Source organism: Ochotona princeps, chromosome 13 (assembly GCF_030435755.1).
Source record: "Ochotona princeps isolate mOchPri1 chromosome 13, mOchPri1.hap1, whole genome shotgun sequence".
NCBI lineage: Eukaryota > Metazoa > Chordata > Mammalia > Lagomorpha > Ochotonidae > Ochotona > Ochotona princeps.
Genome location: NC_080844.1, coordinates 49,348,877 through 49,361,189, shown reverse-complemented (window position 1 = coordinate 49,361,189; position 12,313 = coordinate 49,348,877). Strand labels below are relative to the sequence as shown.

The 12,313-nt window shown below is 53.5% G+C and overlaps 1 protein-coding gene across 1 annotated transcript in view; it reads right to left on the bottom strand.

Moving 5' to 3' along the window:
- The window catches only part of SORCS3 (sortilin related VPS10 domain containing receptor 3), a 567,293-nt gene extending 557,755 nt beyond the window's left edge, over nucleotides 1-9,538 (bottom strand). The window contains exon 1 of the mRNA XM_004580224.4: nucleotides 8,646-9,538. Within this exon, the coding sequence (XP_004580281.3) occupies nucleotides 8,646-9,275 (630 nt within the window). The 5' untranslated portion in view covers nucleotides 9,276-9,538. The remainder of the gene's footprint in view (nucleotides 1-8,645) is intronic.
- Nucleotides 9,539-12,313: the final 2,775 nt, after the last annotated feature.

The window sequence follows — 12,313 nt, the reverse complement described above, 5'->3', positions numbered from 1 at the left end:
AAGTGTCTAGGTGAGTAGATACACTAGGATAAACTCTGTCAACCAACAGACCTTGGAGGAATTTTCTAAACCTTGGGGCAATGAAACCAACAGCATCTCAGAACTATCAAAACTACTCGGGCAATATCCTCGGAACATTCTTGTCCACATCAAGGTTTCTAAGATGGCATCAAGTGGATATCATCTTAGATGCAGTTTGGTAGCTGGAAAAAGCTCCCTCCTTTCTCCCCCTCATCCCACCCCACCCCACAGATTAAAATGCAGCATTTGTCCCACCCACCTTCCTCCATGCCTGGACCCTACCCACCCTAATCAGGGTCCTCATGGCATCCATCCTTGTCAACAACATTAAAAATAAAGTCAATTTTTTAAAAAAGGAGATGGGGGACTAGCCTGATCTTCCCTTCCAGCTGCATTCTACACTGAAACCCAACAGCCAAGTGGACAGGTATCTTTTGCATTTTCCTATTTTTTTTTTAATCTACTTCATTGAGGCCCGCACTGTGGCTCAACATGTTAATTCTCAACCTGCAGGTAGCAGCATCCAATATAGGCACCAGTTCTAGTTCTGGCTGCTCCATTTCCCATCCAGATCCTCAGGATCCCGCAGCCACTTGGGAGACCTGGAGGAAGCTCCTGACTGCACATCAGCTTAGCTACAGCTGTTGTCGCCATTTGGGGAGTGAACCAGTGGATGAAGACTCTTTCTCTTCTCTGTCTCTCCTCTCTGTAAAGCTGCCTTTCAAATAAAAATGCTTTTTTTAAAATGCACTCCCTTTTTTCTGCAAGAGAAGGCTGACAGATCAACCCCTGTTGTCAATTAGCTATTTATCTAAGGATTGCCAACTAATCCCTCCCACAATGCACTTTCATGCTACATTTTCTCCTCTTCTCTCCCTTGGGATAATTCCTACTGCAGCTCTTTTTTTTCCCCCTATAATTTCATCCTATTCATTTTCACTTCTTTCTCAGGACAACACTCCCTCTAGTGTCTGTGTAGGGATCTCAGGTTCCATTCTTGGTGCATAGGGTGAAGGCAAAGAGAAAACTCAAGCCTGTAACTCAGCAGGTATAGACGCCAGCTGCAGTTAGTGGATTTGGCCAATGGGATGAGTCTGGGGCAGAGACTGCACGTGCATAGATACTTCCGGCCACGGTCTTCCTACTTCACACCAGGCACAAACTCGGAGCTAGGATGTGGAGAGCAAGGAAAGAGTGCCGAGCTCCAGCCCATGATGTCAGTGTAGGTGAGCCTTGAGTGCTAACGAGCTTGGCTTTCCAGTAGCCACAGCATCCCAGAGTGTTCCTGTAGACTTCAAGCTACACACGTCAGGCCCAGCACGGTAGCTCAGCAGCTGAAGTCCTCACCCTGCCTGTGCCGGGATCCCATGTGGGCGCCTGTTCTGATCCTGGCGGCCTAGGTTCCCATCCAGCTCCCTGCTTGTGGCCTGGGAAAGCAGCCCAAAGCTTTGGAACTCTGAACCAGCATGGGAGACCTGGAAGAGGCTCTAGGCTCCTGGCTTTGGATCAGCATAGCTCTAGCTACTACGGCCACTTGGGGAGTGAATTACCGGACGAAAGATCTTTCTCTCTGTCTTTTATATCCGACTTTGCAATTAAAAAATAGTAATTTTTTTTTAAGAATAAAGCTACACACTTCACTCACTGCCTTCAGGAAGTCTCCCATGATTAGCTGTGAGGTATGACCACAGATGCCCAAAGTGAGAGCACCCACTCCTCATCTTTCTGGATTCCTTAACGCCCATGCAAAGTCCTAAAACAAATGTTCAATACGGTCATCAACAATTCCATGTTTTCCTCTTACATTAGGTTTTCTTGCCAGCATGTGCCACATAACAGGACAGGGCGCATGAAGCCACAGGCACAGGGTTCCTGACCAGCAGCCTTGAAAGTCTGGTCCTACCGTGCTGTGGATCCCTCTCATCTCAACCAAGCAAAGATGATTTCCTCTGCTCACAGCAGGGGCCTAATGACAGAAAGCTATTTACACTACCCTGAAATTCTCAGACTTTATTTCTTTCTCTCAATTTACTATAGCACATTTATTAATGTACTATAAAGAAATTCATTTCCATAAATAATTAAACCCAAACTGCACTGATCAAAATAAACGAGCAAAATGTTCCTGGTGATGCAATCTGACTTGATTTATTTAGTATTTCAAATAATGAGGTGATGCACAAGAGGCCTCCATAAATAACAGTAAGACACAGGTCACCCCACAGTAACGAGCTTGTTTCTTACTGTCGGAAGCACAAGGCGGGTGGCAGGGCAGATGTGGGCCACAAGCCCAGAACAAAAAGGAAAGAATCTGTTCCTAGGTCTCCCCAGCTGATTCCATACATCTCCATCCTAGGCTTCAGTCTACATGACCTACAAAATGGGCAGCACCCTTCCGTTGAATGAAAGCACACAGCTATTCCTTAAGGAAAATGCTCTGTTTACCCAAAAACAAAGGGAGAAATGTGGGTACAAACAGAAACCAGCTCTTCTGAGAGAAGAGCAGTTGGATCCACACCATAGGCGGCCATGTTTCTATGGGGGCCTCACATTCCATGTCTCCAGGATAAGGGATTTGATGAAGACAACTCCCCAAGTGTGCATCCAGCCTTGACACTGTGTGTACTGACATCCTTGTGGGAGATCCCACAGGCAGCCTCTCTCCCCAGAGCTCGTAGCCTGAAACAATCACTCGACAATTAACCACATATCACCCTGTGGCACCTGTCCTGCTGGCATGTATTATTGAACTTTATAGAAGAACAGCCTCACACCCACTGTCAAGGCCCAAGGTCAGCACTGTCCTACCCTTGTCTGTCTCCCTCCAAACCCCCAACAAACCCCCAGTGCCCAGGACAATGTCATGTAATAGGAAATACTTTGCATGGACAAATCACATGAGGATCTATGTGATCTCTGTGTCGCACACAAAGTCAGGACCACTAACTACATTCCATGGCTATCCTCTTACTAAGGGAGGAAGAAATCTATCTGAATCTCATGCTAAACTCCACATGTGAAATATTACAGCAGGTGTATAATTCAATGCTACTGAGAAATGATCTAGGGAGAGGTGATGAGCGGAGGTGTTTGGCATAGCAGTTTAAGACACCACTTGGAACACTAACATCCATATTGGAGTGTTTGGGTTGGAATCCTGATTCTGCTCCAAATTCCAGCTTCCTGCTAATTCCTGAACTGGTAGGTAGGAGGTGATAGTTCAATTCCTTGAGTCACTTTCAACCACGTGGGAGGATCAGATTGAGTTTCCAGCTCCTGGTTTTGGCATGGCCTAGCCCCAGATGTTGCAGGTATTTGGAGAGTGAACTCAAAGGATGAGAAATCAAGCAATCAATGTGTGTGTGTATGTGTGTGTGTCTAGCTCTCCCTCTTGGTCATGCTTTGTATATCTCTAGTAAATTAAATTTAAAAGTTCAAATTGTAAAAGTTAAAATTATCTCTCCCTTCCTGTCTTCCCCCTGCAGTTAAGACCTGGTCCAACTCTCCAGACAGCTCAGTATTACAGCAGCATCCTGCACATGGCAAAGCACACTTGAGAAAAACAGATCTCGTGCTCTAATACAGAGTGGTGGAGGTATTTTAATTATTTCACCCCTCATCCTCAAAACACTCAACAATACAAGAGTAAGATAACCAAGTGCCAAGCTCAATATGAGCAAACGTGATGCACTCTATAAATTCTATAAATAACTAGGAAAAGAAGAAATCAGTGCTTCCAGGGGAGATCTCAGAGTCACTGTTTAAACCTTGAACTGAGCCATCAATAAAGAGTGCATTTCCAAATCGAGGACGACATGCATGTTGTCTTCAAACTGAGGCAACCTCAAAAACAATGACTTAGAGTCAAGAAAGGACTTGGGGACGATGAAGAAGCTTCCTTGTCTTGGTGAATGGGAGCTATTCAGGGAACAGTCAGACCCAAGATTGGAGCAGCAGACCCAAGACACACAGAGAGAAAGGCCTTGAATGCTAAATGACTTTGGATTTGAGTTCAAGAAGCCAAATGCATACAGACAGAAGCCAGAATGTATACAGCCAAGATGAAATGCAAATGAACAGAACCTAGCACCTAAGGTAGAGCCCCTCACCTCCACAAATGGCCAACAAGGTTAGCCCCATCCAGGCCTAGCTCCCAGTAATTCACACACCAGAGAAATAAACACAGTTCACCAAATCCCATCAGCCTCCAGGGCCAGTTCTGCTTCCCAAAAGTTGGCCCTCACATACTGCATTCCTACCCTTTCTCCACAAGGCATCTTTTTCCCCCCAACTTGCAGCATGATCACCCTTAGACATTTTGTCCCTGTAAGGGAAGCATTTCGACCCAGCCAAGAGACCTAAAGAAGGTAGCAATCAAGAAAGTAGCAGGTAGGCTAAGCCACAAACCCCAGAAGACCCAAAGGATCGGCACCAGGCCTGGGATAAACCACTTCCTCCATCAGACCCTCCCATCTCAGCACACCCAGCTCAGTCTCACCTCTGCTCACCCTCTGCGATGATCAACACACAGAGATCCTCCAGTTCTACAATTCCTTACTGACAACAGGTGATCGACACAGCCTGGGAGACAGGCAAAACTCCATTCTCAGCCCTGAGTCTTCTTGCTCCTATTGCTACCAATCACCGCTTTGCTGAAACCCAGCACAGTTGCAGAAGTGGGTATCCTGTGCCAACCACAAAGCAAGTCCCTACCACTGCATTAAATCAGATCTCCCAATTAAGGAGTTTTCAACTTCTATTCACCTTGGAGATCACTGCAGGCCCTAATACGCAAATTGCACCCTGTAAACCAGCCACCAGAGCAAGGCAAGCTAGACAAATAGCCCATATCCACTACCCCCCTCTCCTCAACTCACCCCACATGAGTTGACAGTGACCAGGAGCAATTAGTGCTGTTAGATCCCTATGCATTTCACAGCCACAACTCAACTGAGATGGCCTTCCTTGTAATACTAATTAAAAATAGATTCTCTCTTCTTCCTTTTTTTTTTTTTTTTGAAAACCCCTTAAGAATGGCTCCTGTCGCAGGCAGGCTTCTTTATTAAGCCTCTGAAAAGGCAAAACGCATTAAGATATTGTGACACCGAGACTAAGAAGAGAGATGATGAAGGCTAGGCAATCCAGCCAAAAGCTGCTTGAAAAATCTGTTGGGGGAGCCACAATTAGATGCTCCAGTGAGTGAAATACAATTAATCTGATCAAATCTGTCACTATTTTGCACATTAGGAGTAAATATTTTAGAGCACAGTCCAGCTGTGTTGATGCAGGGTAGGGAAATCCTGCTTGGGGGATCTGAGTGTTAGACCTTGGAACACACTCGGGGCGGGGGATCTGGCAGGGACCTGGACTCATTAGCATCTTCCTTCACCATCAAGTGCAGCATCAGGCACATTAATTGAAAACTACCTGGCAAGACACTCCAAGCAGGCATACTGCAGCAGCCTACGAATCACTGGACAGCTGAAAAGGAGGGGGTGGGCAGCTACAAGAGGATGCAGCATCCTCACCTTGGCACAGGACTGGTGGGGAGTGAGGAGGGAGCTCAAGGGCTGATCCAAGGTGGGGCCTGTCCAATTTTCCCTCTCCAGAGCCACCTGCCATCTCACTGAGCAAGCAGGCAGAGCTCTGCCTTCGTCTGAAGGAAAAGGACAGAATAATGTGTTCTTCTGTTTCCCTGTGAGCCACAGGGACTGGGCTCCCCCTGGGTGTTTGCAAAACACTCTCTAACCCATTAATCACCAGGATCCCAGCTGAAGACAAGTGGAGAGCAAAAGCAAACAGCAGATCGCTCCTCCAAAATGCAGCTTCCAAGGCCAAGTCCACTCGCTCCCACCCTAGACACCTGGTAAAGCAACCTGGTCAGAGGCAGAACCCAGACTTGACCCTCCACTCCTGATTTCCCCAGCCTCAACTCTGCTGGCTGCCCCCTCTGCCGGCCTGCCCCAAGCCCTCCCACCCTGGTTCAGAGACCACAGGAAATACCTGCCCAAGCCTGGGATGCAGACCTGCCCCCTGCGTCCCTGGCACACAGGCTGCACAAGTGGGGCGACGTGAAGGAGCATGGCTCCCACGTCCGGCTACAAACCCCTGACGATAATTCAGTTTGCGGTTTTATGGAAGGCTGAAAACTCTCTCAAAAAAGAGCTGAGGCAACGAAGTTTGCCAAGGCATCTGAGAAGAGAACAAGGAATCTGGCATTGGGTTAAAGCAGAAACTAGCAGTCGTTCTGATGGATGCACTTAACACTTCAGAGGACAGCGTTAAGAGGAAATTTTTTCCCCCGATCAAAAAGCCTGGTGTAGGCCCCAAGTTCTCAGCCTGAGGGGCATCTCCCTCTACTTTGACACCACAGAGGAAGGGGTCTTCCTGACATCTCATTAACTCTTGTCCTGGCTGTTACTCATGGCACCTTCTGCTCCTGCAGTGAGAAGCGGGGACGGGGAGGGCCACAGGAACACATGGCCAGGGCTGCTTTATTGAAGTTTCTTGGAAGTCATGGACAAGTTCACATGGAGGTTTATCAGAGTCCACAGACCTGACCACCAATGTGCTTCGTTCCCCTGTCCTGCTGACCAAAGAGGGTCAAAAGAGGATGGTGCAGCCCAGGGGTTAAGAGGCGACAGTCCCTGCCCTAGGCTGTGGACAAGGGAAACCGGACTTGCCCCCCTCCCACCTGCCTGCATTGACCTATCCACAGGCACAGCCAGCAAGCCTCAGGCAGCTGCCACCATGGACTCCACAGCCAGCGGGGCCACTGCCCCTGCCCTGTGGCCCTGTTTGTCTCTGGAGTCATTTCCAGAAGGGGCACAGGCCAGGCATGCCCTTCACAGCCTCTTCTGCTCAACAGTCCCAAGGATAGGCAGATGGAATTTAGCTCTTACTTGCAGGAAACATATTCTCTAGCAGGCTAACTGCACTCACAAACGATCTCGGAAATCCAAGCAGAAATAAAAAGAAAACTCTTCACACAGAGCAGATTTATACTGTCCAAATGTGGCAGTCATAAAGCCACAGGTACTGAGGACAGCGCTCCTCCCAGGATGCACTACTGCCACACATCCTACCCACCCTCCTCACTGAGCACAGCAACACACACACACTACTGCTAATTAACCAACGGAAATGAAGTTGGTATTCACACAAGCCCTGCTGGTGGAATACATAGCAACACACACACACACACACACATCTGAGGGCTAGGAACTTCTCACCCTGGCCACCCTGATGCCCAGAGTTGCCCAGCTGGAGACCATGGGGGTCCTCCAAGGTAGATGGACCCATGCCAATGTGCTGCTCATGAGCTGAACTCCACGTCTTGGAAGCCAGCAACTGCCAGCCAGGCTGGGCTCCCTGTGTGGCGGATTCCTCAAAGCCCAGGAAACGTGCACCAGACTATTCCTCTTTAAGCTGCTGGCTTTCTTGTCACTCGCTAAGGAAACAGGGATACCCCAGGCTCTGGAATATTACGGTGAGACTTTCCCAGGGAAATCTTTCAGACACCAATGGTGAGAATGGTAAGGTGCAGAGAACGAAGGAGTGGGGAGGTGGGGTCAGTGTTTCCTGTCAAATGAGGTTCCCAAAGCTGCTGAAGCAGACCACCCTCTCTCGCCCCATCCTCTGCTCGCTGCCCTGCTCTGCCCAACACCAGCTTTTTATTGGAATCAAGAGAGAAAAAAGGGATGTTGCAGGGCTAGCCAAAGCGGAGCCCTGAGGGAAGAAAGTAGGGTTGCAGGGGTCTGTGGGAGTCGGAGAAGCCTCCTCCTGGGGCGGGTGCTCTAGGGAGCTGGGGACCAGCACTGAGGGTACAGGCTGCAGACAGGCAGGCCCTGCAGTTGCCCCAGCGGGCAAGGTTCAAAGCCTGACACCCCAGTGCCAAGAGCCCAAGTTCCTGGGATGAGCCCAACGGTGCCACCTCTCGGGACAGCAGCGAGAGGTGGCGCAGGGGGTGGAGAGGTGTGCTGGAAGCACAGGGACCCAACTCCACTCCAAGTCAAGCACAGCACAGGACGCAGTGGCGCGGGAGCCAGCTTTCCGCTCAGTCACTTACCAGTGCTTGTGCTGGCGTGAGGGTGGAGTGGGGTGGTATCCCGCTCAAGCTTTAAACTTTGTTACTGCCTCTCTCACAGCTGAAGCCAGGGCTAGGGAACTACGCGCTTGGAGAGAACCCCAGTGTGGAAACCCCAAGGCAGGCAGGAGAGAGGGGTGCCTCCATCCTGCAGCTTCCCTTCGGAGCGCGGGGGGCGGGGATGTGAGGGGGTGCCCCGCGTGCGGAGCCCATCAGGGTGTCTGGCAGCTCTCTCCCCATTCCTGTCTATGTCCCCAAATCAGGAAAGCGACTTGTCCAAGCCGAGAGCAGGAGACGGCAGCCAAGACCCCGAGTGTCCAGCGAGCCATCCACTCAGCCTCTCCAACTAACTCCACTAACCTGGTAGGGGTGTGAGGCAAGCACAAACCCGTCCCCTCATCCCCTCCCCCTCCCCGTTCCCCTAGGCACCCCAGCTCTCGGCCAGGACCCCCCCCCCCCCCAAGCCAAGTCTGTCCCTCGCTCCTGTCCCCTGCTGCTGTGGGGCGACCCTCACACCCGCCGCCAGGTGGGTACTCACGCTGCTGTTGTGTCCCGACCAGTGCACCATGGCTTGGTTGTGTGCAGAGTCCCCGGTCAGCGCGAAAGAGGTGCTCGGCAACCGCAACTCCTCAGCCGTTGGCCCCCCGGCCCGCGGCGCCTTCACCTCCTCCCGGGAACCCTTGGCCGGGGGGCGGCTTCCTTTGGAACCGTCGGCTGGAGCAGTAGCCCAGGCGTCCGTGCGCTCCAGGCTGCCCGGGGGCTGAGCCCGGCGAGTCCTCCTCGCGCCGCCAGGCTTGTCAGGCGCCGGGACGCGCTGGCCCCTCCGAGCGCCTGCCAGCGACGTCCCCGCCGCTTCCAGCCGCACCGCACGGCCGCTGCCGCCGCCCGGCTGGGACAGCAGCCCTGGTCTGGGTCGGCGCCCCAGCGCGGCGGCAGCTGTCGGCGCCGTCGCCAGCTCCTCCGGCCACTGGCTCGCCACTGCCCGCGGCGAGAGAGGAGCTGACGCGGCTGGCCGGGAAGCCGGGGCCGCAGGGCGTCCAGGACCGCCCGCCGTACCCCAAGTGATCTCGGCGCCTGCTAGGACCCACGTTGAGAGGAGTAGGAGTCCCGTCCGGGCGAGGGGCGCTCCTGGCCAGCCTGCGTGGCGCTCGGTGCGCGCCGCCTCCATCCCGCTGCGGCTACCACGGCTCGGGCTGCCGAGTGTGTGGCGCCCGCCGAGGTGCGGGTCCGACGCGGGGTATGTGCGCGCGCCGGCGAGTGAGCCAGTGAATCCGGCGAGTGGGGAGGGGGCGGCCGGGAAGGAGGTGGCTTCGGCTGGCAAGCCTGGCCGGTCCTCTCTCCCGCTCGCCTGCTTGCTCCTTGGCTCTCTGGTTCAGAGGGTGTTTCCAAACCCCAAGGAAAATTAACAAATGCTCCTTCAGTGCTTTTTCTTTCTGAAAACAAGATTCCCTCCGAATCCCTCACTGAGCTCCTCCCGAATTTTTGTTAAAAAAGAGAGTTTGAAGGTAATAAGAAAATCCTCTTCTAAAATGGGAAAATCCAACCGGATCCAGGGGGGTGGAGCTGGCCGCGGACCCCAATCCTGAGTCTCCTCGAAATCCAACCTCCAATCTGCTCCCAGAGAAGAGTTGGGAGCTGCTTCTCACCGCCTCAGGGATTTACTCTTCGGGCCTGGCGCAGGGGGGCAGAAGGAGGGGCTGGGGGGGGGGATCTGGAGATGGCGCGTGGGGAGGGCACAAGGTCCCAGGGAGGAGGGAGAGGAGTTTGGTGTTTTCAGCGCCAACTGTTCCCGTTCCGGAGCGGAGAGGAAGCCCGAGAAGGCAGGCTGCGCGCTGAAGCCGGGCGTGGGATGGGCCCACGGCTTGGCTCACGGCTTCGGCCCCCTCCCCACCCCCCCACCAGGCCTGCGCCCCCGCCCCGTGCAGGGGCGCAGGGACTGCGTGCGTGCGCGTGCGTGCGAGGGCGAGAGGAGAGGGGTGCCCCCGGGGCTGGGGACCGGGTGAGCCAGCTAGGGGGCGGCTCGAAGCGTGCGCGTTGGCATGAGCGTGTGTGAGCGGAGGGGCGGGGAGCGCGCGGGCCGTGGGCGCTCCCGGATCACGCACGGGCAGTGTTTGCATTTGCTGGAGCCTGTGAGTCTTCAGGAAAGCAGTGCTGAGAGTGAGGCAGGCGGCTCGCCGCAGCCGCCTCCTCCTGGCCACCCGCCCATGTAGCCTGACTGAGCCTCCCTGGTACCCTGACTCAGAACCGGCAGGTGCTGGCGAAGCGTCCAGGGGCGTGCCAACCTCAAGGGTTCCAGGGCACCGCTTCCCAGGAGCCCTGACCAGAAGTAAGACGGGAAGAGAGTAGTGGAGACAGTCTGTTCCCAGTGAGGAAATCCAGACCCCATCTTCCTTCCCTAGACTGTGGAGTCGTGTCCTCCCTTATCCCCAAATCAGTTTCTGAACAGGCTCGCTTGTTTCCAAGTATCCCAGCGACCCAGCCACCCAGCAGTCTGGATGCCTGGTGCGCCTAGACCCTTGATGACCCTAGGAAGATGGAGACTCTAGGTGACTGAAGCATGGGGACTAACCCTAAGGACGGGTGGTGCAGGAGACCCTGGCATTTTTGTTTTTATTTAATTGAGTGCGGGGGGGGGAGGGGATTGGAAAATGCCAGACGGAAAGGGAAGTGGGATGTAGGGAGGAGAACCCCTACAGGCTCTTTCCTTCCTCTTTGGGATTAGAAAAGGAGCTCCTTTGCAGAGATGATTAAATGGGAAGCGGCAAGGAAGGAGCTGGACCGGTCGCCAAGGACCCCGGAAGCTGGGGAGATGCTCCAGGAGCCGGTAGAGGCATGGCAGCAGCCGGGGACTCCCGGGAGCCCCGGCACGGGGGTGGGGGGATTGCTTTCCCACCAGAACCAAATGGGAACTGGGCAAAGGGGAGGCCGGGGCGGAGAACGAATCCAATGACAACCAGAAGGAGCGCGGTCCCGGCGCGGGCGGGTTTTCCGAGGAGTAAGGGCAGTGACCAGCCGCAAGGAAAGTTGCAGAGCCTCAAACCCAGGTAGGCTCCGGCGCTGGACAGGAGCCGGCCATCCGCGGATGCCCAGCGCCCCTGTTGGAGAAAGCCGAGCACTGCAGCCCGAGCAGGGGTGCAGGCTTCCAGAAGGTTGCAGAGTGTCTCTGAGCCACCCTCTGACTTGGCTCTCAACAAAGAGGCTCAGGGTGTCTGGGAGACCCCAGGATTCTAGCAGTCGGGGATCAGGGTCTCTCTCACACCATATTTCACTCGGAGAGATGCAGGGTCCAGTCGCAAGAGGCTTTCCATAACGAGAGGCTGTAGCTCTAAGAAATGTCTCCTGGCTCCCTGTCCCAAATAGGGGAGGCCCTGCAAAGTGGGCCACTGTGGAAGGGTGGACTCATTAGCATAGACTTAGAGCGATGTGCCCAAAGCATTTACTGAAAGGAAAAAGATAAAAAAAAAAAAAAAAAAAAGGCTCCGGCAAGTCGACAGGTGACATTTTCCTGCACTTCTGCTTTACCTGCTGTGCCCCACGACCTGTGACTGCCTGACCCCTAGCATCCTAGTTCCCACCAACTTCTTCTAGTGACCAACTCCATTTATGTATTCTCCCCGCTACATGCAGGCTCCCCTTCTTGACCAGCCACACTGTGCTGGGCCCTTTTCAAGCTGACATCAGCCAAGCCAACAGACACCACTCAGGGCTTCCCAAGAGCCGCCCAAGCACTTCCCCGCTTCTGATGCCTCTGAAAAGGCCCACTTTGGTCTGTGTGATTCAAGGTCTCCGGGGTCCTTCGTGGACAGCCTCCATCCATTTCCCTGTCTCTCCTCTCTCAGTCACATGTTATATGCCAGGTCCCACCCTCCGTCGTTGCCTGTGTTCTGTGGTTGCTCTCACTCTTCGCTAACTCCCCAGAGGAGCCGGATGACCTGACCTCACGCATTTCCATCCTTCAGCCACCTTCTGGTTGTTGACCCCCACACATGCGGCTGCAACACATGCTTACTCCAGGGAGTCACTTCTGAATTCCCCTCTGGTTCCAGACACATATGCCTTCGTGGGTTTTCTGTGGATACAACAGAATCTCTGGGACTGAACAGGTTCCTTGGAAACAAAGGAGACTTATTTAGCTTGCAGTTTGGCAAGGCAGGGAAGGTCAGGATCGGTAGCTGCATCTGGCAGGGGCTTCATGCTGCGCCACGG